This window comes from Boleophthalmus pectinirostris, unplaced genomic scaffold, assembly GCF_026225935.1.
Source record: "Boleophthalmus pectinirostris isolate CB_2022bp ecotype Guang Dong unplaced genomic scaffold, ASM2622593v1 HiC_scaffold_2823, whole genome shotgun sequence".
Taxonomy (NCBI): domain Eukaryota; kingdom Metazoa; phylum Chordata; class Actinopteri; order Gobiiformes; family Gobiidae; genus Boleophthalmus; species Boleophthalmus pectinirostris.
In genome coordinates, this window is record NW_026571288.1 from 206672 (window position 1) to 234354 (window position 27683).

The following is a 27683-nucleotide window of genomic DNA, read 5'->3' on the forward strand; positions in this document are numbered from 1 at the left end:
AAACTAAAAATAACGTTAACAAAGGGACAAAAGTTTATCGTTTACAATCGTGTGAAACAAACAACAATGTGAAAGAAAGAATGTAAGGATTATTTGTTTTTCGTTTATGGTCGTACAAACTAATAATAATGTTAACAAAGGCGAAAAACTTTATCGTTTATGATCGCGCAAAATAAACTACAATGAGAATTAAAGAATGTAAGGAGCAATCTTGTCACTTTTTATATTGTATTTTACATTGTTATGTTTTTTTAGTTAGCTATGTTCAGATAATCCTTAATCATAATGTCAATTTAGGCAACGGTTTGTAAGAATAACGACCTTGAATTTAGTCATGTTGTGTTATAATAAATATATTGGGGGATCAGATTACTATAGTCATAGGATTTTGACCTTTTTTATAATTGATCATTGTCAATATTCAACTAAAATTACTTCTTACTTTACATCATCATAACTAGAATAAACATTTGGGGGATCAGATTACTATAGCCACAGGTTTCCCCTATTTAACTACTCAACTGATCAGCCCTGCCTATTTGAACAAGATTACAAATCATTATTCATCACTTTGATTACTTAACTAATTAATAACAACTTATCTTATTTTCAGTCAAATATGTGTTTAAACAACTAAGTCATTTTTAATATTCAAAAGTTATAATCAACATAAAAATGCATCTGAGTTCTTCAAAAAACACTTAAATATGTCAATATGTTTTAATTTGCAGATATAGTATTAATATTCAAAGTTTTTCTATAGAATTCAAAGTTTTTTTTAAAAATAAAATATAGATTTTCATAGGGGGGTCAACAGACCATAATAGGATTCTGGCTCCGGGGTTAAAATACTATACGGTATGTTGACCCAGGGGTCACCTCACCGCGGGGTCAAAATCAATATAAAGTACCGGGACTTTACAGCCGTGAGGTCAATACTAGGCTGACCAGATTGTCAAAATTCTAAACTGGGACACAGCAGGTTGGGATGGCTGGTGTGAATAAAATTGTGAAAAGAGTGTGTAACATTGCACATTCTCGATTCTGTTGGTATACTTTTTACTTTATGGTCATTTTCAAGCATGGTTTTCTGTATTTTAGTTAAATGACAATATATTGCCCACTTTAATGTTGGCAGGGATCAAACTGGTCCAAATAGGGACACCTGGGACATTTCATGTATAAAACTGGGACAAATCTGTGGTTTTGTATAAATCTCCTGGGACATGGGACACAGACTCAAAACTGGGACTGTCCTGGGTAAATAGGGACGTCTGGTCACCCTATCCCAGACCTGGGTATTATGCACCTCCCAGGCCACATACGGCCCTTTTATTTGGTTGACTCTGGTCAGCCCATTTAAGATCATTTGGAATTACAAAATAAACATATTTTATAATTTTACCTCATGTATGGTCTAAAGCTGCATTGCTTTTATTTTAAATGATATTTTTTGCTTGGCAGCATCACTTTTTCATTGTTTAGTTATAACATAAACTCTTCCCAGTCTGACCAGCTCACCAAAACAATGTTGTTGACTGCTTTTTATAAAGAAATACAATTCATATTATGCAGAATTGAGTTAAGAATTTTGGCTCCACAATATTTTCTGTTTCTCAGAAAAAAAATATTGCCCACCCCTGATCTAGTCATGTGTTTTGATAAAGCCTTGGGTAATTATCTGAACATTTGCACTGTTTATTTTGACTCCAGTGCCAATACAGTATTATTTCATTTATTTAATTTAACACATTGTATTTTTTGACATGCACAAAAATGAACAGAAGAAAGACAAAGCAGATCTTATATGATGTCCTTTATATGTTCCAAAATATACTTACATGGTTACATTTTCCCCCTTTGACACTCCGGGACAGTAGGAGGCAGCACGGGTCCTCTTGCCCTGGTTTGTAGCCCCATGTTCCGCCTCCAGAAGCGCACCTGACCGCTCCATTCATCCGCCTGTAGAGCGTACAGTCCCGGTCAGACCCTGCTCATTCATCCGCCCGCAGAGCGCACTGTCCCGGTCTGTGCTGCGGCGCGCGTCGGCCTGGAGCTCCAAGCTTTCGCTTCGACATGTCCGACTCGACCTCCCCGCCCGCCCCCGGGGACGCACCCTGCGCAGAGGCCTTGTTCCGCGGGTACAAACCTTTCAAGCCCGAGGAGCACGGCCTGGACCGCGGCTTCCGACTCACTTCCTTCTCGGACCTGAAGGGATGAGGCTGCAAAGTCCCCCAGGAGGCTCTGCTCAAGCTCCTGGCGGGACTGGAGCCTCCTTCTGCCGCGGAGGGAGTGGGGAAGACCGGGGAGCAGGAGTTTGAAGTGTCCGGGCCCAGACTGGGTGAGAAACACTTTTATGTGATTGTGAAAATGAAAATAAACACGGTGCATGTGCGGCAGGCTGCGTGTTCTTAGCCAGTGAAGCTAGTGCAGGGTGAACAGAATGTCCAAATAAAAAAAATGGGACATCCCAGTTTTTTGGTGATTGACAGTGTTGGGGAGTAACGAATTACATGTACAGGCATTATGTAATTAGAGTACAAATTATGAGTAACTGTATTCAGTTACAGTTACTGTTTCAATGAATGATAATTGGATTACAGTTACTTTGTTGAAATAAATGGATTACAGGGCAGTATTTTCCTGTTTTCACATTTTGGGCTAAACCAGGACTAAAACCAGGACTAAAACCAGGACTAAACCAGGACTAAACCAGGACTAAACCAGGACTAAACAGTATGATACCTAACAGTAGAGTGCATATAAATGAAGGCAGCAATGATCTCATATAGAAACCATTTCTCTAGCAATAATATTTTTAATTTGGTTAAGGAAAGTCTGGGCTTTTTATTGTCTTTTAGCAGACAAACATCTTGTGTTAAGATCCCAGTCTTTGCTACTTTACAACAAACAACTGTATGGAGACTTGGGCTCAGCTGAGAATTTGAAGAAAACAGACAAGAATTTTCAGGATGTGGTTGGTACATTCATGTAGTTTTAAAAAGCATGACAATATCAAGTAATCCAAAGTATTCAGATTACATTACTCACTTTAAGTATTTTAATGGATTAGGTTACAAACTATGTTTTGGGGTATGTAATCTGTAATCTGAATAGGTTTTAAAAGTAACCCTCCCAACACTGATGGTTGGGAATAATACAATTGTGAAATGAGTGCGTAATTAAGGAAAATTGTTCTGAGAGAAGCTTCTCTTTACTGTTTCAGGGATCAAATTTGTCAAATGTTCTTGCATAAAACTGGGACAAATCAGTGGTTTTGTATAAATCTGCTGGGACAGAGGACACGGGCTCAAAACTGGGACTGTCCCGGGTAAACAGGGACATCTGGTCACTTTAAGATGCAGTGCAGAACAGTGAGGCTGACTGCTTTTGTTGGTTTTATTCTCTCAATGTTATGTGTTTGTGTTTTGTTTCATTTACACATTTTTGAGAAACCCTTTATTATTAGTCTGTCTACATCTCCAAAGCTCAAAATGCTCTCTTCCACCTTGTGATGTCCTGAATAGGGCTGGGTATCATAAGACGTTGCAGGTAGGTCTGTAACAATAACAGATTTTGCTGGACGATTAACTGACCAAGAAATAATTGCGATAAATGATAATATTGACATTTGAGATAATTTTCAACTAAAATAATGACAGTGGATTAAAAATAAACGTACATCTCTTTGCCGATCCAGTACACCCCTCGATACATAAGCCACGATATAATACATACCTTTGAATTCAATACAATATATTTCAAATCGATTCAGTACAGGTCAATAAAAAAATAAAGGTTAAATCATGTCTGTGATACTAAAAGTCTTTGTTAAACCACTTCTTGTGCAAAGTTCATATGAAACACAAACATTTTAATCCTCAGAACAGTGAAAATGTAAAATGTGTCGCATAAACGTGTTTCCTTCCTTTGAACAAACAACAAAACTGTAACTGTAACAAAATAATTGAGTAAAATATACAACAAAATACTCTAGACAATATATCAGTACAGAAGTCCACGATATTGATACTGTATCATCACATTAAACAATGCAATATATTTCAATATTTCTGTACAGCCCTAGTCATGAAGCAGTAGTTTTCAAGTGAACAGCTCCTTCTGTCTGGCTTCTGTTCAGGAGAGATTGGCAGTTCCAGGTCTGAAATCACCCGGATGATTCTAGTGAAGGTGTATGGAGTTTAAAAACACAGTGGAGCTTTATTACCACATGACATCACAAGGTGGAACAGAGTGTTTTCTGTCTGAGAGAAGAACTCGGCCAAAATCTGTAGTGATTGTGTGTGAATGAAACAAACAGTGTTGGGAATTTTACTTTTAAAACATATTCCTTTACATATTACAGATTACATACTCCAAAATGTAGTTTGTAACATAATCCATTAAATTACTTAAAGTGAGTAATGTAATCTGAATACTTTGGATTACTTGATATTGTCAGGCTTATTAAAACTACATGAATGTACCAACCACATCCTGAACATTGTTTTTCTTCAAATTGTCTGTTGAGTCAAAGTCTCCATGAACAGACTTTTGTTTTACTGTAGAGAAACAAAGATGACGATGTTTTATCTGCTAAAATACAATAAAAAGCACAGTATTTCCTTAACCAAATTAAAAAATATTATTGATAGAGAAATTATTTCTATATGAGGTCACTGCTGCTTTAAATTATGTCCAACCTACTGTCCGTGTCATATTGTTTAGTCCTGGATTGTATAGGAGATTTTCCAAGGAAAAAGAAATGCAGCGACTGTTTGTCCTTTTTCAAATGTTGTGCTTTGCTCCTTTTCCCCTTCTCTTTTTCTTTCTGCGACGTCAAAAATTGACTTTCTTTGATGATGAACTGTTTGTGAATTCTTGTCTATCATTACAACAAATTTTGTGCAAACTGAGAGGAAGTTGAAAGTTTAAGTTTGAAAAAACCCCTAAGAACTGCTGTATTGATTGAGTAAACGGCGTCAGTGCGTGAGAGGCGAACGTAAACCGCTTAATCCCAGTGCACTGGCAAGTCAGTGATGCTAGAAACGTAGGGAGTTAAATTAGCAACCTAACAGCCAATAGATAAAGAGGTGACCTCGTTTTCTATTGGCTGATGTTTATCTGGCCTCACTACGTCCACAGTTGATGGATTTAAAAAAAATTTCCTTTGGTCATCATAATTACAAGGCTGCTGCATCTTTGTAATGGTACTTTAAACTTTCATTGGCAATTTGAAACAAATAAAAAAATCCTCCATACAACCTTTAGTCCTAGTGTAGTCCTGGTTTTAGTTCTGGTTTAGCCCAAAATGTGAAAACAGGAAAATACCACCATGTAATCCATTTATTTCAACAAAGTAACTGTAATCCAATTACCACTCATAGAAACAGTAACTGTAACTGAATACAGTTACTCATAATTTGTACTTTGATTACGTAACTCTAGTACATGTAATCTGTTACTTCCCAACACTGGAAACAAAACACAACTCCAGTTCTGTTTGGGATGAGGAAACTTGTAATTTAAGTAATGTATGTATATGTATATGTATCCACAAAATCAAATTTAAAAAGTGTACAATACAACACGTTAAAATCCATTTACATTTGATAATTCATTCATAATTTCTGTGCATAAACTACAAAAAGAATAAGTAAAAAAAAAGACAGTTTTGCCGAATATGATCCTTATACAAAAGAAAACAGTGAGTTTAATTGGATATAAATTTCTTGTCGAGAGGGCATGACTTTGCAGTTTTTGTCTTGCGAATAAAAGACTTGAGTAACACGATGATTCCAGTCTGAGGTGGACTCGTGTATCTCTGCCAAATAACCTTTGACTTCTGCTTTACTCAAAAACACTCCACTCAGAGATAGATCAGAGTTACGTAAGCGTGAGAATTCATATGATAGGGTACTTACATGTTTGTTTATGGTCTTTCTGTCAAAGAACAAAAAATAAAAATGGAAAAAATAACTGTAGGCATACAAAATAAAGCAAATGTTACATGGAGGAAATCAGGAAAGTCTTAGTCTCAGTTAAGAAATGACTGCAAAACAAGAACCCTGCTTTTTGGAATTTGTTGTTCGCATTTGTTGTTTTCAGAGGATATTTTACACAACCTAAATGACCTAAATGATTACAGTGTTACATTTGAACTTCAGTACTAAGAAAAAGGCCTGGTACAGATTTCAACAACACTGATGATAAAAAAAAAATGCTTTTAGACACTAGACTCATGCAAGGCAAGGCAAGGCAAGTTTATTTGTATAACACAATTCGTACACAAAGTAATTCAAAGTGCTTTACAGAATAAGAAATACATTAAAATCATAATAAAAACAAATCAAAACATAAAAACTCATGAGACGTATTCACCACAATAGTAGTAGTGTCTTTGTGGAAAGAAAAGGACAAATTTAGTTTTGTTTATGTATTTTTTTCACAGTTTCAGTACTAGTTTTAGTTTAGTTTTAGTATCAGTTTTTCTGTATTTTTGACAGCTCTATTTGAATGCGATGAATTAAACAAAATATAAGATTAATGCAATTGACTTGAAACAACATTTTGAATGGATGCAGTTAGAGAATCCAAAAGTACCATCATTTCCTCCATAAACGACTAAATCTCCTGTTTTGTTTGTTTTGTTTTTTGTTTTGCATAAAAACTGCTCACCCTATAGTTTAGAGCTTTTGTTCTGAAATGTGGTTCTTGTATTTGTTTGTCAGTTCAGTTCTTCTGGATGTGTTTAAATGTGAACTTTGAATAGAATCCTTGTATTAAAACATACATGGATGAAAAACTTAAATGGAAAGAACACACACAATATATACTGTACATGCGAACATTTCAAAAAGCACAGCAGTATTATGTAAGGCCAATGTTGGGGAGTAACAGATTACATGTACCAGAGTTACATAATCAGAGTACAAATTATGAGTAACTGTATTCAGTTAGAGTTACTGTTTCAGTGAGTGGTAATTGGATTACAGTTACTTTGTTGAAATAAATGGATTACATGGCGGGATTTTCCTGTTTTCACATTTTGGGCTGTATCCCCCTTCTTTTTTTGTTGTTGTTGTTTTTATGTTTTTGGTAATTCCACTCATTGCCGGACACTAAACCAGGTCTAAACCAGGTCTAAACCAGGTCTAAACCAGGTCTAAACCAGGTCTAAAGCAGGACTAAAACCACCAGGACTAAACCAGGTCCAGTCCAGGTCTAAACCAGGTCTAAAACCAGGTCTAAACCAGGTCTAAAGCAGGACTAAAACCAGGTGTAAACCAGGACTAAAACCAGGTCCAAACCAGGTCCAAACCAGGTCCAAACCAGGTCCAAACCAGGTCCAAACCAGGTCCAAACCAGGTCTAAACCAGGTCTAAACCAGGTCTAAAATCAGGTCCAAACCTGGTCTAAACCTGGTCTAAACCTGGTCTAAACCAGGTCTAAAACCAGGTCTAAACTAGATCTAAACCAGGAATAAACCGGGACTGAATCAGGACTAAATCAGGTCTAAAACCAGGTCTAAACCAGGACAAAACCAGGTCTAAACCAGGTCTAAACCAGGTCCAAACCAGGTCCAAACCAGGACTAAACCAGGACTAAACCAGGACTAAACCAGGACTAAAACAGGACTAAAACAGGACTAAACCAGGACTAAACAGGACTAAAACAGGACTTAACCATGTTGTGTGGACTGTGTCTCCTTCTCTTCTATCAATAATATTTTTAATACGGTTAAGTAAAGTCTTTAATCAGACAAAACTTCTTATGTGAAGATTTCCTCGTCTTTGCTTCTCTACAGCAAATCAAGTAATCCAAAGTATTCAGATTACGTTACTCACTTTAAGTAATTTAATGGATTATGTTACAAACTACATTTTGGGGTATGTAATCTGTAATCTGTAGGGGATTACATTTTAAAAGTCACCTTCACAACACTGGGTAAGGCCAAACATTTTCTGGACAAGAAAGCTCTACATACACTTTACTGTTCTTTAGATGCATCATATTTAACATTCTGTGCTGAGATCTGGGGTAATAATTATAAAACAATACTGGAAACAGAATTCATATTACAGAAAAGAGTACGACTGATAATTCATAACGTTGGGTTTTATGACCACACCAACCAGCTCTTTATCACTTCCAACAATTTAAAACTGAAGGATCTGATAAACTTCCAGACAGAAAAAATAATGTACAAGGCCGAAAGGAAGGAATTACCAAAAAATATTCAGAAACTTTTTAGGGAAAGGGAGACATCTTATAATTTGAGGGGAATTCATCTCTTTAAAATTCCCAGAGTTTCTGTATTTCAGTTTGTGGGATCAAAATCTGGAACTCCGTGAGTGATGAGCTCAAATAATGTCCAAATATGAAAATGTACATAAAAACATAAATATAAAGAAATGATTATAGCTATGTATGCTCAAGAAGGAATTTCATTTTATTGTTATCTGAATGCAAACTACGCTATATTTAATTTTGTATTTGGAGTAATGTGACCTACTATAAGAGTTTGGCAGAAGCACATTATTGCTTCAGTGGGATTGTAAAAATGGGTGGGGGTAGATACGCATTGCTTCTCCCCACTCCTTTTCGGAACAGTTTATTTATTTATTTTTTCCTTTTTCTTTTTCTTTTTGTGATGAGCAGTGTAAAATAATTGTCTTTATATATCTGTTGATTATTGCATATACAATTTATCATTTACTGTATGATAATGCAATTTATTATTTATGGAAACATCTGAAATAAACGTATCATCAAACATCACAAATGTCCTCAACCAGCTCGAATCTAACACTTTCTGTTTGATTGCAGCAATTTGTGCAACACCATTGTTGATCAGGAAGTGTGTTTGAGTAAGAGCCGTGTGTGGATAACTGCGTCTCACCCGTCCTGTCTGTCCTGTTTGTAGGCGTGGGCATGGACTGCTGCGTGATCCCTCTGAGACATGGAGGACTATCTCTGGTCCAAACCACAGACTTCTTCTACCCCCTGGTGGAGGATCCTTATATGATGGTGAGTCTCAAGCAGGCCTCTCAAAAAAACACGCTTTGAAGTACTATTAATACTTCACAGGAGATCACATCAACATTCCTAACTGTACGCTCTGCTCTGTCCTGGTAACTCAAGATAGACTTTAATCCGAGTTTTGTTTTAACTAGGGATGAGCATTCGATGAAATTTTATTGTCTAAAGAATTAACGATCGGTTTTCGATTAATCATTAACGTTTTAATATAATAAGTGTCATTATTATTACTATTACTAATCTGCATAAATAAAGTCAACATATAAACCATAAACACTCTAGAGCCACATCAGCCAGTTTGACATTATCATGTGTTTAATGCAGCTTTGCGCAAGTCTCACAGAAACAAAACTTAAAACCATATGGCTCATTTGAGAAAAAAACGCTCTTGTGCGCTGATGCGGTTCAACTTCTGTTGGACTAAAGGACACGTCTAAATGGAATATAGTTGTTGCTGAAGGTGAGTCAGGTCTGTGTGCGTGTCGTGATGTTTCAAAATCGTACGTGTGCAGGTTTAGTGCAGCTCTTTATGTTGCAGTAACCAGGATACTGCATAAACATGCAACATGATGAAACCGGGATACAGATGTGCATGTAAACACACTCACTGAGTGGTACAGTGACCTCCAAGGAGGAGCCAGAGCCCAAACATGGGACTGAGGCGCAACTCCAGTGTTTGCTCTGTCAGACACAGCTTCATATCTACGCACAGAAACCTACATTTGGTTTGCTGATTAGAAATGAACGTAATCGACGAAATTCTTAATGATCAATTATTGATTAGTCGACTAATCATGCCCATCCTTAGTTTTAACACAATCTGATCATAAAGAACTGACTTACCTGGAACTACCACAGGCGAGCTGATTGGAACTGTTAAACTAGTCCCTCTTGAATAACATTAGTTTTTCAGTGAGTCAATCTTTGATTTTCAACTAAGACTCCTAAACAGGAACGCTTGTACACTGTAGAAAAGCTTGGCCAAAATTTAAGATATAAAGATAAAAAATCTATCAGAAAATGATTTAAAAGTAGCAAAATGATCTGTCCATATTTAAATAAACTACCTCTAGACTGGACAGAGCAGTCTCAGATCTAGTAAGTAGATAATAAATCTGAAAACATGATGAATAACCTGATATAAATTTTTAAATTTTGTCCAGATCAGAGAAGTTTACAGTGTATTGATCACAGGCTCCTGAAAACATGCTGTTTAAACCCATTTTGTATTGTTTCTTGACTTTTCAGACCACCTTAAAACTTTTTTTTTTTTTGGATGAAATTGCTGAACATTCCAGCATAGAGGTACATGTAGAACACCCCTGCATGATGTCACTGCATCATTTTTATTAGAGGTTATGCATTGACATCATTTGATTGCAAAAATGAGTGGCAAACTTGTGTATATTTCCCTTTTTTTGGCCTTATTTTTTTTCCAGAGAGCTGTTATTTTCACCCCACAAGAATTATTTCCTAGGGATGGGACAAGATTTCGTACCACAAGATCTTGCGAGACAAAAGCGATTGTGCATGGCATAAGAAAAATTATCTTGTGACATTTTTTCTGCCTGAATTTGCCTGAATTTAAAAGAGTTGAGACCAATTTGAGAAGCTGTAGTTCCAAAAATCAGTAAAACAATGACTGCTAAAGTATTACATAAAATAAATAAAAGTAGTTAGTACTAAATTATGTCCAAATCTCATCTTGTCTTGTTCTTGTGGAACTGATCTCGTAGTGTATCTTATTTCGATAAAATTGTCTCATTCTTGTTTTAAATGACAGGGACAAACTAAATATTGAGCAGAGCTGTCAACTTATATTTGTCCTTAAACTGTAGCAGCTCTTTTATATTTTAAATTCACTGTTTGGAGCTTTACTGAAGAAAACATCATTACTACATTCACACTCATATAATGTTGCCTCATTTTAAAAATAAGACATGTAGTGATGTCATTTGTATTTCCTCTGTTCATGTTGTGGACTACCACGCAAAACACATCATGTTTTGAATCGTTAATAGCTATGGCAAGGATCTTAAATTCTCTTCATTCTCCTGAAACCCGTGGATAGTTGAAAGCTGAGACAAAGAGAACATTTATAAATAAAGGTTTTTCTCATCTAAATCACACACAAATCATTCCTGTTCTGTGTTTTTGATTTCGTGCCTGTACTTGTGATAAAAGCTCTGAGTGTTTACTACAGACCACTTGTTTGAAAAACTGATTTGTCATGATCAGATTTGATGTTGCAGACTTATGGCATGTCCCTGTTGGAAATGTAACTACAGACATAACAAATGACCAGTGTTCTTCCCATTTCTTTTGGTGGTTTTGTGCTTCTCTCTGTCAGAAAAGGACACTTTAAACTAAATCTACTCAGCCACATAACAACAGGCTTCCACACAAGGCATGTTCTGTCCATATACTGAGAGTGAGACAAACCTGGATGTGTCTCTGTCTGCAGCTCTGGAGACACAGGGTCACTTTGGATTGTAGTACTGCAACTTACAACTTACAAAATTTGCAAGTGATTTTCCTGTCAGACCAAAGATGCTACAAGTATCAACAAACTAGTCATTTTGGAGTTGACTGTTTCAGTTTGAGATGATGATAAAATGGCTTGAGGTTTTTAAGACTGTAATTGTAGTGACATAAGTGTTTTTTGGTGTTGTGTCCAGGGTCGAATCGCCTGTGCCAACGTGCTGAGTGACCTGTATGCCATGGGCATCACCGAGTGTGACAACATGCTGATGCTGCTGAGTGTGAGCCAAAAGATGAACGAAAAGGTCTGACCCTCTCTTCTGCTCCATCTGAGCCTCTCCTCTGACCCTCCTCTGACCCCCTCCTTTGCTCCTCTGACCCTCTTTCATCTTAAACATTGCAGGATCGAGAGCGTGTGATGCCGTTGATGATAGAGGGATTTCGTGATGCGGCAGAGGAGGGTGGGACATCAGTGACGGGGGGACAGACAGTGGTTAACCCCTGGATCATTGTGGGAGGAGTGGCTTCTGTCGTCTGTCAGCCCAATGAATTCATCATGTGAGTCCAAATGTACCCTTTGTCCATAAGTCGGGATGCTAGAGTTATAGTGTACTGAAGTACACTGTCAAAACTGCTCATATAAAAAGTACTACAATTAAATAGCATGCTATTGTCTAAATAAAGAGTGTTTTTTATTGTCATTGTGCAGAAATAGAACTGATATTGAGCACTGGGCCTATTCCTTAGTTTGGAAATCGAGTTTGAACTTTTAGTAAATGGTGACAACACTAGGACAGTGTAAAGTGTGCTCTAAACACTGCTGCATGTTTTTCAGGCCTGATGGAGCCGTCCCAGGAGATGTTCTGGTCCTCACTAAACCTCTGGGGACGCAGGTGGCTGTGAACGCACACCAGTGGCTCGACCAGGTCAGAGAAATAAAGACAACAATCAACGAGAACTAGAGGTTTAATTCTAAACAGACCTGACTTGTAACGTGGTCTGGTGGAGTGACAGGCTCTTGGCTCGTCTCCATGGAGATGCTGTTGCTTTGCCTGTTCTGTTGCACAGACGGCCACTGGAGTCTAGCAATATAAAATACAACTGCTGCTTGATAAACATTATAATTTTTCATTTAATTTTTCTGTTTTCAGCCTGAACGATGGAACAAGATCAAACTAGTGGTGTCCAAAGAGGAAGTGAAGGAGGCGTATCAGGAGGCCATGTTTTCTATGGCCACTTTAAACCGCACAGGTGAGACACGACACATTTACGACACACGTCACATTCATTACACGTGTGTGTGTATCACGACACACGTCACATTCATTACACGTGTGTGTGTATCACGACACACGTCACATTCACTACATGTGTGTGTGTATCACGACACACGTCACATTCACTACGTGTGTGTGTGTATTAATACACAGGTGAGACATAAGACAGAGCATGTTAATAAAACAGACGAGACATATGAAAATAATATGAATATAGAACAATGTTAAACTGCAAAGGAGACACATGTGAAAGGTGACAAATGTGACAGGCGAAACATGTGACAGGAGACACATGTGACGGGAGACACCATATGTCCTTAAATAATATACACCATGATCCTTGTGCGCGGGATTCATAGAGTCATAATTACATTATAAACTTAATTTAAAATGCCTTCCTCTGTCCCCCGTCTGTCCCCCGTCTGTCCCCCGTCTGTCCCCCGTCTGTCCCCCGTCTGTCCCCCGTCTGTCCCCCGTCTGTCCCCCGTCTGTCCCCCGTCTGTCCCCGTCTGTCCCCCGTCTGTCCCCGTCTGTCTGTCTCTCCCCGGTCTGTCTCTGGTCTGTCTCCGGTCTGTCTCCGGTCTGTCTCCGGTCTGTCTCGGTCTGTCTCCGGTCTGTCTCCGGTCTGTCTCCGGTCTGTCTCTGGTCTGTCTCGGTCTGTCTCTGGTCTGTCTCCGGTCTGTCTCCGGTCTGTCTCCGGTCTGTCTCGGTCTGTCTGTCTGTCTCTGGTCTGTCTCCGGTCTGTCTGTCTGTCTCTGGTCTGTCTCCGGTCTGTCTCTGGTCTGTCTCTGGTCTGTCTCTGGTCTGTCTCTGGTCTGTCTCTGGTCTGTCTCTGGTCTGTCTCTTGTCCTAGCGGCCGGTCTGATGCATAAGTTCCAGGCGCACGCGGCCACAGACGTCACAGGCTTCGGGCTCCTGGGTCACGCCAATAATCTCGCCGCGCAGCAGAAGAACGACGTTGCTTTCGTCATCCACAACCTGCCTATCATCGCCAAGATGGCTGCCATCAGCAAAGCCTGTGGAAACCTGTTCAACCTGATCCAGGGCACGTCTGCAGAGACCTCAGGTACAAATCCAGCATTATACAATATGAATGAATGGAAGAAGAATACTAGTGCTGGGTACAAAGAGCCCTCTGCTACAGGACAAATACAGGACTAATGAATGAACGAGTAGATACTGTCATTAAAGCTACAATCTGTAACTTCAGCAAAAGAGAAATTCACTTCTGTCAGCTCATCCAAGCAGCTTCTTCTGTTCTGGTCAGATCTGAAGTTGACAGAATTTAATTTCTTCTTTTCTATGGATTCTACCTGAACAAATGATTACACAATTATCCATGAACATGTTTCCCCTCCGCCCTGTTTGTTCAGGCTCCTGCGTCTCTTCTGTTCTGTTCTTCTGACACACTGACACTGCAGTAATGCACAGAGCATCCAGTGGTGATACTGTGTGTGAGAATTAGTGATGAGCAGATGAGGCCTAAAGGTGTGTGGAACACATTTCCAGCACTGTGTTGATATTGTGGTGGTGTGTTCTATAGCGCCATGTGGTGGTTTCAAAATGAACTGCCTCCTCTGCAGAAGCATCAACATAGAGCAGCGCTCGTTCAGTCAGACACATGAACACTCTTTTATGATGCTCTGATGTCCAATGAATGAATGAACTGATCAAGAAGGTGATGCAGTCTCATTAAAGCAAATCACAGCCTGTTGTACAGTAACATTAGCAAGTCTGTTGGGTCAGTTGTAAAATAATAGTACAATAATATAATTCATTCAGAAAATCTGTAGTGAACTCCACTTGATTGAAATGAGCTCACACAGAACAGGTTCTCCTTCTGCTTCTCTGTGGTTTTATTTATTTATTTATTTAATAAGACAGGGACAGTGCACAATTTACATGAACCTTAACAGGAGAGATGTTTGTACCAGGGTGTAGCACCAGTGCTCATTTCCACCTGTCGTACCTGAGCAGGTTCATTGATTGTATTTAATTGACCTCTGTTCTGTGATGATGGGCAGAGACACTGCGACAGATCTGAGCCTCCCGCTCCTCGCTCTACACGAGCCGCCTCAGCACAGACTGAGCTTAATTTGTGTCATCACGTTGACGCGTTTGGCCCGTCACTAGTGAGAATACAACAGGGCCAGGTCTAATTAGGAGTCTAATTATAAATGGTAGCTTTAAAATGTACCGAGAAACCTGTTGGGCTCTCAGCAGGTCAGAAATGTATTACTACAGTACATAACATGACATTAAAACTGACAACAAAGCTCATGAGTGGATCAGGTGATGAAGTTGTGGACTTGTAACCATAAATCGACTGTTTAAGTTCCAGCCATTGCAAAGTGCTGTTGGCATTGTCTGGATGTTTGAATGTGCAGTGTGAGGGATTAGTTGTTGGTTGTTAGATCAACAGTACAGAGTCTGGGGTGAGTGAATGATGCACTGTAAGGCTCACTGTGTGTCCTGAAAGGTGCTATACTTGAAATCCAGTGCATTATTCTTATTGTAAAGAGTGTAATCCCTGTGGCATCCTGTAGGGGGTCTGCTGATGTGCCTGCCCCGGGAGCAGGCTGCCAAGTTCTGCTCTGAGATGAAGAGCCAGCGCGCGGCCACCGGGGGGCAGGGTGGAGCCTGGATCATCGGCATCGTGGAGAAAGGAGACAGACGAGCGAGAATCATCGACAAACCACGAATTATTGAAGTGCCGCCGCGAGGGAGGGAGACCGCCAGCCCGGCAACCAGCCCGGCAACCAGCCCCAACCTTTCGTAAACTACCCAGCAGCCAGCCCTAATCTGTCAGAGAGCACACAGCCAGCCCCAACCTCACACAAAAAGAGCCCTGCAACCAGCTCAGCAACCAGCCTCAGCCAGACCCAACCTCGCATAAAGAGTAAAGATAGCCAGTATGCTAAAAGTACAAATTTTGCCTTATCGCCAAGCAGCTGCAAGAACAGACCAAAAGCTTCATTTGAACATGCGAAGACAGCACTGCACAAAACATGACAGCTCTCGTATCCATTGCACAGAGTTGTGGATGACGTTTGTTGTCATTTCAAATCATAAGTCAGGCAAAATAATCATTATCAGGCGTATATATTGACAAAGCTTATCGACCATCAGTTTCTCTTATAAAGAGACATATTTTCACATATTGCTGAAAGCTAATTTAACAAATTAATAAGACAAGACATTCCAAGACTATTCTCACCAATCAGTTATGAATTTAACCAGACAATGGTATCATGATTGTTTAATTGCTTTTCTTGTTTTGAATGTATGCAACAACACCCAGATTTCTTACTTGTTTCTAAATATTGGAATGATTTGCGCTGAAGTAAATGGAGTAACATAATCACACTTAAGGAGGGGGTGTTATGCAGAACCATTTTTTAAGCTTTCTCCCATGTTATAAGATTGTTTGCTCATAACCTCACCGAAGAGCTTTTGGATATCATACAGGTTTGAGTAATCTAGCAATCTCTACTGGGCCCTTTTCAAACCCTCCTTACGGATTTTGTACAAGGCTCCACCCACAAGTCTACAACCCCATGCTCCCACACGACAATTCTCCAGAAATATACAAAAACATGATACAAAAGTGATGTGACATGCAGGAGTTTCATTAGTGGGATGCACACTGACTTAGTGCAGGGGGAAAAGATATATAAAATATGATGTCTTTAGCAAATATAGCATTTTCAAAACAATAAAATGCCACATGGTGATCTAAATGCCCCACAGAAGTAAAAATACCCCCTCTTTAAGTAGTAAAAACATCAACATGTATTATTATTCTAAATTAAAGTCATTTGCCATATAATGTTGACCCAGTTTTTGGTGATGGACAAGAAACAAAATGTGTCTTAAAACGGTGAACAAAGAAGATGGCTTGTTGTAAATTAAAAAGTGAAATAAAATTTGACCCACAGCCCAGAGAAGGAATTGAGCAGCTTTCTCTTGATTTGTGAGGGTCAAATGTTTTTTCAGTCTGTTAGATTTGAAATACATCGTCCTCTCCTTTGACCTTTTATGATGCTTGGCTCTGCACCCCCAGCCTGCGGGAGGAGCTACAGCGGATGCCCTGGTTTGAGAAGGAAATGGACTTCTTTGTTAAAAATCTCAGACTGTTTTTGTAGCCTTCTGCTTTTTACAATCAATAAAGTTATCAAATTTGAGTGTCGGTTTTGGTGTGTATTTTGGGGTAAGGAATGGTTTAAGATGAAAACTAAATGTATTTATTCCTGTGTGTCAGATGCCCTCCCATCCTCTGGTATCCCTGTGTGATCATGTGTCCCATCATCCCACATCCTTTTATTTTGGTACTGATCATTAATGCCAGAGTTTCATAAATGAGTATATGAAAGAATAAAACATTAAGGATTATTTTTAAGAGGTGCACAATGTAACTTCTTAATTGTGTGGGGGATCCGTTACCTCAGACCTGGGCATTGTCCAACCCCCGGTCCACATATGGGCCTTTGGTCGGCTCTGACCAGCCCCTCGAAGCTCATTTGGCACTGCATTGGCTTTTTTTAAATGACATATTGTGTAAGGCAACCTCACTTTTTCATTGCTTCCTAGTCTGACCAGCTCTTCACAACAATGATATTTACTGCATTTTATAAAGAAATACAAGGGTCAGTCCTATGAGTCACCTCAGATTTGGCTGAAAAAAAAATTCTAAAATCACCAAATGAAAGAATCTCAAATTTTAGCTCAATCCCTTGAGTCATTCCTGGGTTATGGCTCATTGAAATTTTGGGGCCATGCTCACTTTTTCTGAAGCTTTAATTTATAATCATGTTTGAGAGACCAGAACTTCATAAAAAATAGAGCTAGGAAGATGAAAATTTGTATTGTTATAGATTCTGAATCTGTCAAATATTGGGTATCTTTATTAAGGGGGGCACTGTGGGCCCCCAAAATGTCAAATTTGGTTGCTGCTCAGTTTTTTTTAATTTATTTTTTTTTAATTCAGGAATGACTCAAGGGATTGAGCTAAAATCTAAGATTCTTTCATTTGGTGATTTTAGAAATTTTTCAGCCAAATCTGAGATTGCTCATAGGGGAGGGCATTCATATGGACTAACCCACAATTAATATTATGCAGAACTGAGTTAAGCATTTTGACCTGGCCCTCCACAATATTTTCTGTTTCATGGGGCCCCATGGAAAAAAAAATTGCCCACTTCTGAGTTATCTGCTTAAATGGTAAATGATCACATTTTTATGCAGCACTTTTTCCACCTTTTCTAGCCACTCAAAGCGTCAGTGTATGCAGATGCTACGGTTAAATGACTTGCCAGAGGACACAATGACAGCCTTCATCTGTGGGAGCTGGAATCGCACCGCCAACCAGTTGATCCGACTGCTCAAACCAGTGACGTTATGATGTCGAGACTGGGATTCTAACTGTCATTATTTTTATTTTTATTTATATTTATTCATAACTACAAGAGTTACTTGCTTATTTTGTTTATTCTAAGATTTTTTTTAATTGATTTTTTTAAAATTATTTTTGTTTGTCAGTTAGTTTACTAATCTATTTTATTTATTTTTTTATTTGTATAATACATTTTTGCTATGTTAATATGTTTGCTCATTTGTTTAGTCTAATTTGCTATTTTTTTTTTAATTTAGCACCTTTTCTGTTTCTGGTTTAATCCACAGGGCACCTAGGGGATAAAAGAGGGTGCTACAGCAGGAGTGCACTTGGGTGGGCCTATGGGTTTTACCAGTCGACAGAGGGAGCAAGTATAGGGTGACCAGATGTCCTAATTTACCCAGGACAGTTCCAGTTGGGAGCCTGTGTCCCCTGTCCCAGCAGATTTATACAAAACCACTGTGTTTGTGAATGATCATAAAGCAAAAGAATGCAGTGACAGAAGTCTCTCAGATTATGGCTGACACGAGAATGCACAATGTTACACACTCTTTTCACGATTTTATTTATACCAAACATCCCAACCGGGTGTGTCCCAGTTTATAATTTTGAAAATGTGGTCACCCTAAGCAAGTAGGCCTTGATCATGTATCCTTGTTGTTTTCCTGTTTACACTGGAATAAATCTTGGAAAATGCATCTCTGGACATGGACATTGATTTAGTTCTGCTTTACTGCGTAAACTGCATCCCCTTGGTCAGTGTTGGGGAGTAACAGATTACATGTACCAGAGTTACGTAATCAGAGTACAAATTATGAGTAACTGTATTTGGTTACAGTTACTGTTTCAGTGAGTGGTAATTGGATTACAGTTACTTGGTTGAAATAAATGGATTACACAGAGGTATTTTTCTGTTTTCACATTTTGGGCTATATCCCCTTTTTTTTCCTTTTTTTTTTTCTTCGGTAATTCCACTCATTGCCGGACACTAAATCAGGTCTAAAACCAGGTATAAACCAGGTCTAAACTAGGACTAAACTAGAACTAAACCAGGACAAAATCAGGACAAAACCAGGACTAAACCAGGACTAAAACCAGGACAAAAACCAAGTCCAAACCAGGTCTAAACCAGGTCTAAAACCAGGTTTAAACCAGATCTAAACCAGGACTAAACCAAGACTAAACCACGTCTAAACCGAGACTAAACCAGGACTAAACCAGGACTAAAACCAGGTCTAAACTATGTCTCAAACAGGATTTAACAGGACTAAATCATGCTGTGCGGACCAAGTCTCCTCCTCTTCTATAAATAATATTTTTTATTTGGTTAAGTAAAGACTGGGCTTTTTATTGTCTTTAATCAGACAAAACATCTTATGTGAAGATGTCCGAGTCTTTGCTACTTTATAGGAAACCTAGTAATCCAAAGTATCCAGATTACGTTACTCACTTTAAGTAATTTAATGGATTACGTTACAAACTACATTTTGGTGTATGTAATCTGTAATCTGTAGGGGAATACATTTTAAAAGTAACCTTCCCAACACTGCCCACGGTGCCCAAAGGTGACTGAGTTATGTTTAGTTCAAAGTTCACTCACTTCTTTTGTTTACCAGTACGTGTCAGCTCCCTCTCTCAGACACTAGAGGGCAGTATCCGTGTATGTTGTGTTCACATTTTGCGCCGCCGCAGAAGAAGAGACGCGGAAGTGCCTCTGCTGCGGAAAATGTAAACAAGTCACTCTGCTGATCATTTTAAAGGTAAAAAGAGCTCAAAAATAAACTGTCATCAATATTAAACAGTACGACGTGTACCGTTAACTTTACTCAGGGCGACCATTGGTAATTTAGCCCAATAACGTCTATTGCTGATTATTGTTTCATTCTGATAAGTATTTGTTGCAGTTCATGTCTTAATGATACAGTATTTGTACATTTGGTTTGCTGGGATTATCCTGCTTTGTGTCGGTGGCATGAAGTAGTTTCAATATTAAAGTTTATCGCAATATTTCTCTGTGGTACTGTTATATATCGGACTTCACATACAGTTCTAATGTGATTAACCAAAAAGAGCACAAAAACATTCATAGATCTGTCTCTAAATACAAAAAAAATAAAATAAAATACTTTGAGTAACACTGTAGTCGCGCCTCTCTGTATTGGTGGTTTTCAGATTCTAATGTGATCATGTTGTACTCCCAGATGAGGGCTAGGGCTAGATTTCTGTATTGATTATATTGTATTTTGCCATGAAATATCCAAACGGTGAACTCACAAATGTTGAGCCTGATATTTTTCGGTATTATTACTGACTAAACCAAGAAATTACCTATGTTACAACATATTTTTGCGTTTGTACAATATTCATTTTAACTGCCCCACACCTGTTTTCATTAATATTGCCCTATAGAATGATGTGAATGTCATCTTTAGTATTAACTGTTGTGCATGTTTGGGGTTAACAATGATAACTGGTTTAAACTATGATAACTGGTTTAAAGGCCCTATACTACACAAAATTGACTCCTGTGAACTTTCAGCCATGTTAGAATGTTGTTACCTCCTCAAAAACAGACCTGGACTTGTGTTTTGTTAAATTTCCACATATTTGAGTAATCCTGTTGTTCATCTCCAAAGCTTGAAATGCATTGTTCCACCTTGTGATGTCATGAAGCGGTAGTTTTTAAGTTAACAGCTCCTTTTACCTTTAGTTCTGTAGAGCCTGAACATTCCAGGGCTGAAATAAACATGCAGGGTTCATGATCATGTTCAAGTTCAAAGCTTATTGTCAATTCTTCATACAAAGATCATACAAAAAATCAGTCCAAGTGTTCTTTGGGGTTAGAGAGGGGAGAGAGTTCAGCATCCTAACAGTCTGCTGGATGAAGCTGTTAGTGAGTCTGGTGGTGCAGGAAGGGAGGCTCCTGTACGTCCTCCCAGAGGGCGGGAAACCGTACCTCACAGTTGTGATGGCTTTGTGGGTGAGGCGGGTGGTGTATATGCGGGTGAGGTGTGGGTGAGGCGGGTGATGTATATTCGGGTGAGATGCGGATGAGGCGGGTGGTGTATACACAAGAGAGGCAGGTGGCACTGCAGGGCTCTCCTGTCTTGGTCTATGCAGCTTCCACCCCACACAGTGATGCAGCTGAAAGGATGCTCTCAGTGGTTTCTCTGTAGAATGTGCTCATGATGGTGGTGAGGCACTTGCTGCTTGAGTTTTCACAGGAAGTCGAGGCGCTGCTGGGCTTTCTTCACCAGTGATGCAGTGTTGGTCCAGGAGAGATTCTCACTGATGTGCTGATGGAGTTTAGTTCTGCTCACTCTCTCCACAGCAGCACCGTCGATGGTCAGTGGCAGGTGTCGGGTGTGGCATCTCTGGTTTGTGTGTTAAACATGTGTGAACAAATGAAACAACACACAACTCAAGGTCTGTTTATGATGAAGAAAGTACATTAGAACAGAGATAGAGATAGAGAAAATCTATCAAACATCAGAAAATAGCGTTATACAGGCCCTTTAACACTTGTTCATTTGTTGTTTGCAGATCTGAATCAGTGGTCAGGATTTATTGAAGACAGGCCTGTCACGAGAATCACTACATCAACTTATCATTCAATCCATGATAGATGGAACCTTTTCTTTGCCCTAGTGGGGAACGCTTTGTTAATTAGACTGCAGAGGACTGAATACTGCATTTCATTCTGCTGTTTATTTATTGTATCTGATGTTTTTTCACAATTTATACGTTTAGAATATTTTTGTGGATAGTCCTGCTTTAGGGTTATTGTGTCAGTGGCATAAATTAGTTTCAGTACTATCATTTATCTTCTATATTCTATTTTTTTCAGCCATATATAATATTTCAATGTGTTAATGTGACAGGAGTAGTGGAAGATGCCGTACCTGAGTGGAGAAGACACGGTGAAGGAGCTGAGGAGAGCTCTGTCCAACCCCAACGTCCAGTCTGACCCTCTGAGATACAGGAACACCATCACCAAAGTCATACGGTAACACATGAGTATACAACATTATACAGTCCCTATAGTTTCATTGATAGTTTGCAGCTCATCTCATCAACATTCCCTGGGGGTATGAAGCTAACTGAACAAACCAAATTACAGCCACAAGCCAATGTAAAACACTCCGAGCATGATGTCACTGCAAAGTATCAATTTTGGCTAAATGTTGTACTGTGACCTTCAAATGTCAAGATAACTCGTGTTTTAATTCCTGATTTGAAATGTCTTCTTCTTTCTTCTTTCTTTAGGGCCATGTCCCAGGGCGTGGATGTGTCAGCTTTGTTTCCTGAGATGGTGAAAGCGTGTGCCACAGTAGATATTGTCCAGAAGAAACTTGTCTATGTGTTTTTGTGTTCTTATGCATCACTCAATCCCGATTTGTCGCTGCTCGTCATAAACACACTACGAAAAGACTGTCAGGATGCCAACCCTATGGTCCGCAGCCTCGCCCTACGAAACATGACCAGCCTCAGGTGAAATAAGGACTAATCCAGGTCTAAAACAGGACTAAACCAGGACTAAAACATGACTAAACCAGTACTAAACCAGAGCTAAACCAGGACCAAACCTGGTGGGTTCTTTATAAAACTTTCTGTGGAATTCTTACTAAAAATGTACATAAAGACAAAACAATAACTTTGTTTATGGACTGGATAGCAATGTTGTCTTTTTGTAGAGCATAAACGTAACAATGAAAGTTTTTTTTTTGCATTTTTGTGCCAGGTTGCCAGATTTGAATGTGCAATGTGTATTCCAGGTTGCCAGGTCTGGTGGAGTATGTGGAGCAGCCTCTGTCCTCTGGGCTTAGGGACAGAGCAGCCTGTGTGAGGAGAGTGGCTGTGCTGGGATGGGCTAAACTACACAACCTACAACCAGAGACAGAGACAGGTGAGAAACACACACTGACTCTGATGTCTGCTTTGCTCTGACCTTGTGAATGAGAGCTGTACCATCTCTGCCTCTCTGCCATCTTGAATCCTGTGTAATCTAGTAGTAGGACTAGTCCACTACACAGAATTATTAATTGTCCCCTTTTCTGCTTGACAGACGCGGTGGTGGTAAACGAGCTGTACAGTCTGTTACGTGACCCTGACCCCATCGTCATGGTGAACTGTCTCAGAGCTCTGGAGGAGGTGCTAAAGGAGGAGGGGGGCGTGGCCATTAACAAGGCCATCGCACATCACCTGCTCAACAGGTCAGGGTCATGTGATCAGCCAGTGGACTGACCATCATTATCATTATCTGTATTTTACAGACTTTAAAAGAAGAAAAGACCTTTTACAAAGACAGTGGAATTAATATTTAATCCATATATCAAAAAAGAATCATATCGACCATAATTATGCAAATCTCACCATATTGTCATGATATTTATTTCACAGAGAACTGATTGATTGATTGCATTTATATAGTGCTTTTCAAGATACCCAAAGCGCTTTACAGTTCATTATTCAGTCACTCAACACTCAGTGGTTATAAGCTACTACTGTAGCCACAGTTGCCCTGGGGCAGACTGATGGAAGCGAGGCTGCCAATTTGCGCCATCGGCCCCTCCGACCACCAACATCACTCACACACACACCACTTTCATACTAGGCAATGTGGGTGAAGTGTCTTGCCTAAGGACACAAAGACAGTTTTTTGCCACTGGCGCCCCCCTGAATTGAAGAAAAGTTACTTTTTCCTTTTAAAGCCTTTTAATACCTTATAATTGTATATATTCCAACAGCCCATGATATTATTGTGAGACCTTTGATGATGTGATATTTCAGTTATTATTACATCCCTGCAAGTGCTGCACAGACACGGGTCTAAACCAAAAAATTAATAAATGTTCCAATGTTTAATCGGAGCATTTAACTGGATCAGCCCAGTCAAATAAGAGCAAACAATAAAACAGCAATAAATCTATAAAATCTGTAACATTGGTTAAATGAAATAAAGACAGAGTGGACCACATGACTCATGTGGTGTTAAAAAACAGACTCTTAACACTCCACTGTTTGGGTTTATAATACTCTTTATTTATAAATCTTCCATATCCAAAAGCCTTCCTTCATTATATTTCAACATTTATTGGGCTTGTAGTGTGTTTACTTCTGTTAGTTTAGTGCGTACATGTCTTATAAAATTGTCAAATTGTAAAAATTATAAAATTGTTTGTCATATGCTCAAGACATTTCCAAGAACTGAACAATTTAGAAATAAAATGTATATAATTTCTACTTCCTCTCCCTCCTTCTCCCTCTCTCTTTTTCTCTTCCTCTCTTCCTCCGTCCTTCTCTCTCTCCCTCCCTCCCTCCCTCTCTCCTGGTCTCAGGTTAAAGGAGTGTGACGTGTGGGCTCAGTGCGACATCCTGAGGATCCTAGAGCGATACCGTCCGCAGACAGAGGGGGAGCTGTTTGATATCCTGTCTCTGCTGGACTCCTGCCTGATCTGCGTCGCTCCGCCCGTCATGGCTGCCACACTCCGCCTCTTCCTCTGCCTCTGCTCCTCGCTCCCTGCGGTCTGTCACTCCGCCCTGGAGCGAGCGTGTGGCCCCCTACTGACCGCCTGTGGAAGCTCCAGCCGTGAGATGAGGTTCACCGCTCTGGCACATATACAGGTGTTAGATGCCCTCCCGTAATCCTATATCGCTGTAGTGTGTAAGATTTAGATTTCAATTTTCATAAACTGCTCCTGCATCCCTATACAAGGTAAACATCACATATAGCCTTTTCTGATAACAACTGTAATACTGACTTATTCTTAATTACAAAAAAAACGTTGGACATGATATCCCATTTTTTAATTTGATAATTTGGTGTTCAATCAGAAAGCAGAATCATTTAGGTTGCCAGTTTCAGTGGTGGAATCCAGTTGGTTTAGACTTAGACAAACTTTATTGATTCACAAGGGAAATGGTTTGGACACAGGAGCTCACACATCACAATATAATATAATAACAAAGAACAAAAATATAAATGCTAATAATACAATCTAAATAAGTAGCAAAAAATAGCAAGAGACAGTTGAGACATTATTATATAAATGTACAAGTCAAAAATAGAAAAATAAGTAATAAGTAAAATAAAATCACAACTTTATAAAAGAAGACAGTGCAACAATGATATGATGATTGACAGAATGCAGGATTATCCGTTACATAAGGGTGAGTTGTTGTACAGTTGTAGGGAGTATTATCTGTTACATAAGGGTGAGTTGTTGTACAGTTGTAGGGAGTATTATCTGTTACATAAGGGTGAGTTGTTGAACATTTGTAGGGAGTATTATCTGTTACATAAGGGTGAGTTGTTGGACAGTTGTAGGAAGTATTATCTGTTACATAAGGGTGAGTTGTTGTACAGTTGTAGGGAGTATTATCTGTTACATAAGGGTGAATTGTTGTACAGTTGTAGGGAGTATTATCTGTTACATAAGGGTGAGTTGTTGTACAGTTGTAGGGAGTATTATCTGTTACATAAGGGTGAGTTGTTGAACATTTGTAGGGAGTATTATCTGTTACATAAGGGTGAGTTGTTGTACAGTTGTAGGGAGTATTATCTGTTACATAAGGGTGAGTTGTTGGACAGTTGTAGGGAGTATTATCTGTTACAGTAGGGTGAGTTGTACAGTTGTAGGGAGTATTATCTGTTACAGTAGGGTGAGTTGATGTTATGAGGTAATACAGGAAGTGTATTATCACTGTGTTTTAAACTCTACACACCTTCACATGAGGCCTGTCCATCTACTGAGACTGAGACAAACCTGGATGTGTCTCTTTCTGCAGGTGAAGGTTCTGGTGACACAGGTTGTGATACTTTGTTAAAACGATGAGAGTCGAGGATACATGCAGTGCCTTTAACTGAGATGGGGTTAATCAGATGTTGTGGTTGAAATGATCAGGTTTTACATAATAAAACATTTTTTCAGTTTTGGTTTTCTTTTTCAGTTGCTGTTGCAGAGTGATCCCAGCCTCTTGGGGGCGCACTACAAACGTTTCTTCTGTGGCTATGCTGAACCTGCCTTCATCAAACAGAGGAAGATGCAGGTGAAATAATGATTTCTGTGCCATCTTTAGTTTCATGCGAATAGGCCCAGTTATTAATATGCATAATGATGCTTTGGATTTATATAGGACCTTTTTTAGACTCTAAAGGTGGTGCTAATGTTGTACCCCTGTAGCAGGTACGGAAGCTGAGAGGGGTCACAACAAACGCAAACGCCACAACAAAAAGCCACAACAAACCAAAAAAAAGCCACAACACACCAAAAAAGCCACAACGGAAATGACTGCGGGACTCTATTGTAATGCAAATGCCACAACAAATACAAACGCCACAACACAAACGCAAATGCCGCAACACATTAAAAAGCCACAACACATTAAAAAACCACAACAGAAGTGACGGCGGGACTCTGTTTTCCGATGGACCGATCAAGCAGCAAGTGAAGAAGAAGAACTACAACGTGAAACGAATAATGATAAAACAATAAATTACTTTTACTTCTTTTACTTTGTGTTGCGGCATCTGCGTTTGTGTTGTGGCGTTTGTATTTGTTGCGGCGTTTGCATTAAAATAGAGTCCCACGGTCATTTCCGTTGTGGCTTTTTTTGGTGTGTTGTGGCTTTTTGTTGTGTTGTCTCATTTGTATTTGTTGCGGCGTTTGCGTTTGTTGTGACCCCTCTCGGCTTCCGTAAGCAGGGGTATGCTGTATTGTACCTCTGAAAACAGAAGAACCACTTGAGTGATTTCACACTGCTTTTCTCATGCAGAAGTTTAATACAATGAAAAGGAAGAGCGCGAAATCCCCCAAGTGGTTGGCGAAGGCATTAACAATCACCAAATCAACAGATCCCAGGCTAAGCAGTTGATCACAGATATGACGAAAGCTCCTGAAAAACAAACTAAAATAAACATTTTAATGAGCTTTTAACAAACTTTTAACAATTTTTAAGGCTTATTTAAATTAATATGCATTAATATTTATTACAAACGTTTTTCTGTTTTTAACTTAACATGAAATGTAATATGAACTGCATCTAGGCACAGAGCATAGCATTAGAGGCATATGGTACCATTCTAACCTATCACACTAAGATACTTCTATCCCCTGAAAAGAGACTGTATAAATAAATTGACATATATAACCTGCATGGGCGTGATTCCAGCTCCATTGCCTCGGTTCCAATTCACTTTCTATTGAAAAACTGTCTCGCCTCTGCTCTGTAACTGCTGTGTTTTTATTTCACTATTCTGTTCATAAATCAAGATATGAACATTAATAGCAGACAAATCAGCCCCCTTCTTTCCCTGAGGTTGTTACCACTAACGTTAGCAACAGATTTAATTGACAGCATTGCTAAGCACTCGCTCCCTGTTAAACCAGCGTGGAGCGGCATTACTTTCAAGAGTCTCGTTTCAGATTGGCTCTTCAGTTGCTATGATATTTGCGATTTGAATTCAAAATATGGAACTCCGGCTGTAGTTC

The 27683-nt window shown here is 39.2% G+C and overlaps 2 protein-coding genes across 2 annotated transcripts in view; both read left to right on the forward strand.

The window, feature by feature from the left end:
* Positions 1 to 1948: 1948 nt before the first annotated feature.
* sephs3 (selenophosphate synthetase 3) lies at positions 1949 to 16984 on the forward strand. Its single transcript, XM_020926971.2, has 8 exons — positions 1949 to 2341; positions 8927 to 9030; positions 11721 to 11828; positions 11927 to 12081; positions 12359 to 12449; positions 12675 to 12774; positions 13654 to 13866; positions 15347 to 16984. Exons 2-8 carry the CDS (start codon positions 8935 to 8937, stop codon positions 15577 to 15579), a joined length of 996 nt encoding a protein of 331 aa, XP_020782630.2. The 5' UTR covers positions 1949 to 2341; positions 8927 to 8934; the 3' UTR covers positions 15580 to 16984.
* Positions 16985 to 19866: 2882 nt separating this feature from the next.
* ap4b1 (adaptor related protein complex 4 subunit beta 1) overlaps positions 19867 to 27683 on the forward strand; it is a 31300-nt gene continuing 23483 nt past the window's right edge. The window contains 7 exon segments of the mRNA XM_020926976.2: positions 19867 to 19952; positions 22074 to 22198; positions 22459 to 22683; positions 22968 to 23098; positions 23258 to 23405; positions 24531 to 24816; positions 26143 to 26241. Coding sequence (XP_020782635.2) covers positions 22086 to 22198; positions 22459 to 22683; positions 22968 to 23098; positions 23258 to 23405; positions 24531 to 24816; positions 26143 to 26241 — 1002 coding nt within the window. The 5' untranslated portion in view covers positions 19867 to 19952; positions 22074 to 22085.

Bases quoted from the DNA above. Each gene is read 5' to 3' on its own strand.
- sephs3 (XM_020926971.2), top strand. From the start codon at position 8,935: ATGGACTGCTGCGTGATCCCTCTGAGACATGGAGGACTATCTCTGGTC. The intron at 11,829-11,926 runs GTCTGACCCTCT...TAAACATTGCAG, and splicing joins GCCAAAAGATGAACGAAAAG to GATCGAGAGCGTGTGATGCC. The intron at 13,867-15,346 runs GTACAAATCCAG...GGCATCCTGTAG, and splicing joins CACGTCTGCAGAGACCTCAG to GGGGTCTGCTGATGTGCCTG.